Source organism: Rhinichthys klamathensis, unplaced genomic scaffold (assembly GCF_029890125.1).
Source record: "Rhinichthys klamathensis goyatoka isolate OS25496 unplaced genomic scaffold, OSU_Roscu_1.1 h1tg000318l_1, whole genome shotgun sequence".
In the NCBI taxonomy this organism is placed as follows: Eukaryota; Metazoa; Chordata; class Actinopteri; order Cypriniformes; family Leuciscidae; genus Rhinichthys; species Rhinichthys klamathensis.
This window is the reverse complement of record NW_026606834.1, coordinates 1,102,501-1,105,000: the sequence shown is the minus strand read 5'-3', so window position 1 is coordinate 1,105,000 and position 2,500 is coordinate 1,102,501. Positions and strand designations below refer to the sequence as shown.

The 2,500-nt window shown below is 38.0% G+C and overlaps 1 protein-coding gene across 2 annotated transcripts in view; it reads right to left on the bottom strand.

Annotated features, from left to right (window-relative positions):
• Window positions 1-1,336: 1,336 nt before the first annotated feature.
• LOC130105387 (leucine-rich repeat-containing protein 63) overlaps window positions 1,337-2,500 on the bottom strand; it is a 17,807-nt gene continuing 16,643 nt past the window's right edge. For both annotated transcript variants that reach the window (XM_056271373.1, XM_056271374.1), the window contains 2 exons: window positions 1,908-2,138; window positions 1,337-1,582 (listed from right to left, as the gene is read on the bottom strand). In XM_056271373.1, the coding sequence (XP_056127348.1) occupies window positions 1,420-1,582; window positions 1,908-2,138 (394 nt within the window). In that variant the 3' untranslated portion in view covers window positions 1,337-1,419. The remainder of the gene's footprint in view (window positions 1,583-1,907; window positions 2,139-2,500) is intronic.

Below are 2,500 nucleotides of genomic sequence, written 5' to 3'. Positions count from 1 at the left end.
TATTTGATCGTAAATACCGTAAGAACAGCGATATTGTGAAATATATTACAATTTAAAATAACTGTTTTCTATGTGAATATACAGTAAAGTGTAATTTATTCCTGTGATCAAAGCTGCATTTTCAGCATCATTACTCCAGTCTTCAGTGTCACATGATCCTTCAGAAATCACTCTAATATGAGGATTTGATTCTTAAAAAACATTGTTGTTTCTTAACATATTATCAATGTTGAAAACAGTTTTTGTGTTCATTCAGATGTTTTAATAGTGTCTCTAACTTTAGTAGTTTAGAGTCAGAGTGGGTTTGATTCATTCAAATGTATTGATTTGTGACTTTGATTCAGTGAACATGTTCATTTACATTTTACTGTGTCCGTTTCATAAATGTTTTAATACATGAAGGTAAAGACTGCTGTTTATGGCTATGTATTATTATATTGGTGCATATAAATGAAAAGGTTCTTCACTAGATGAACATGAGTCAAATTATGCCGTGATTATTTGAACTATATTTTTACTTCTTACATGAAACTATCTACTTTAAATCAAAGTGATTCATATGATGCTTCCTATGAGAAAAATATTCTTTAAATAATTTCAGAGCAAATACAAAAACATATTTCCTTTATTTTTCTAATATCTGTAAAGTTGCTGTGGAACAATGTACAGTATAAAGCACTAGATGAACATTGACAGGACAGTATTTGGCCTCGACAAGAAGTTCAAAACAATCAAAATGAAAGTATTTAAAGGGTTAGTTTACGCAAAAATGAAAATGATGTCATTAATGCCTCTCCCTCGTGTCGCTCCAAGCCCGTCAGACCTCCGTTCATCTTCAGAACACAGTTTAAGATATTTTAGATTTAGTCCGAGAGCTTTCTGTCCCTCCATTGTAAATGTATGTACGGTATACTGTCCTTGTCCAGAAAGGAAATAAAGACATCATCAAAGTAGTCCATGTGACATCAGTGGGTTAGTTAGAGTGTGTTGAAGCATCGAAAATACATTTTGGTCCAAAAATAACACAAACTAGGCCTTTATTCAGCATTGTATTGTGTTCCGGTTCTGTTGTGGATCCCGAAGTTTAAAAGTACGATTAAAAACGCTACAGACCCCGTCAGGCTATGGCAGACGTGTCATTCAACCTATTGTAAGTCGATGTACCATCACAAGAGACTTGGAAATATATTATGGAGGTTGAAAAGTAACCTAGTGCTGCTTTAAACTGTGTTCTGAAGATGAACGGAGGTCTGACGGGCTTGGAACGACATGAGGGAGAGGCATTAATGACATCATTTTCATTTTTGGGTGAACTAACCCTTAAACATGTTTTTTTCCCATGGATTTGATTTTTGTGTGAAAGTGTTTTAGAGAAGTGTAAAGCTGCAGTTCCATCAGAAGAATAAACGTGTTGTCTGATCAAACACTGATGTTGTGATTCCTGAATCTGTGGAGACACGCCGGAGAACAGCAGAGGAACATGACCGGCACACACTGAAGCCCAAACACACCGTGAACGGGACGGATGAGCTTCAGACCCGGGCCGAACATGGGTCCTGAACAAGCTTCACACACACCAGCTCTGAGAACACACACACACAAGCATGTTTATTACCTCACTAGAACCTTCCAACAAGTCTAGATTAGTCATTCTGGCTAGAATGCATTCATATTCAGTTTTGAAAAACATTCAATTCTAGTGCTGACATTCTGCAAATGCTAAATCAATGTAAATTATGCCTGAGAAAAGTGATTGATTCAATTTCTTTGATTCATTTCATCAAAAAAGTAATATTTGTTATGTCCACTGGTTTTTTAAGCTGCCTGAAAGTGATGCTTTTGAATTTGAAATGACTCCATGTTTGAAATGTTGTAGTGAAGGACAGTGTGATGTGTGTGTGTTTTACCTGCGCAGGACGAGCTGTGCGGCGGGCGGCAGGTGTGTGAGTGTGTGTGTGTGTGTGAGTGTGTGTGCGGCCGTGTGCAGCAGCATCTGTGGAGAGTTGCAGCTGTTCTCGCTCCACAGTAACGTGTGTGTGTAATTCCCAGACAGCCTGAGCTCCGACACACACACACACAGCAGACCGGCGGGAAGAGCCGCTAACTGATTCCCTTCAACGTTCAGAGACCTCAGAGACCTGAACACACACACACACGCACGTACACACACACAAACACAAACCAAGTGAATTATATTATTAAGGTCGTTTCACACTGAGAATGACAACTATAACTATAAAGCTTTAATAATTGTTGTAATTCTATGAGAATAGCAGAGTTCACACAACAAATATAATGGTAATGATACAGAGAAACAATATTGTTGGAATCATATTCAGAGCGATTTTTTTTTCCTGCTGATGATCGATAAAAACACTGACAGCCAATCAGAATCAATCCTGCTTTAAAGAGCTCGAGCATTAATAGCGGCGGAAGACAAAACTGCAGCGTACGCTAATAATAAACAGAGGGATGTCATCCGCCGGTGTCGTTATTCTAA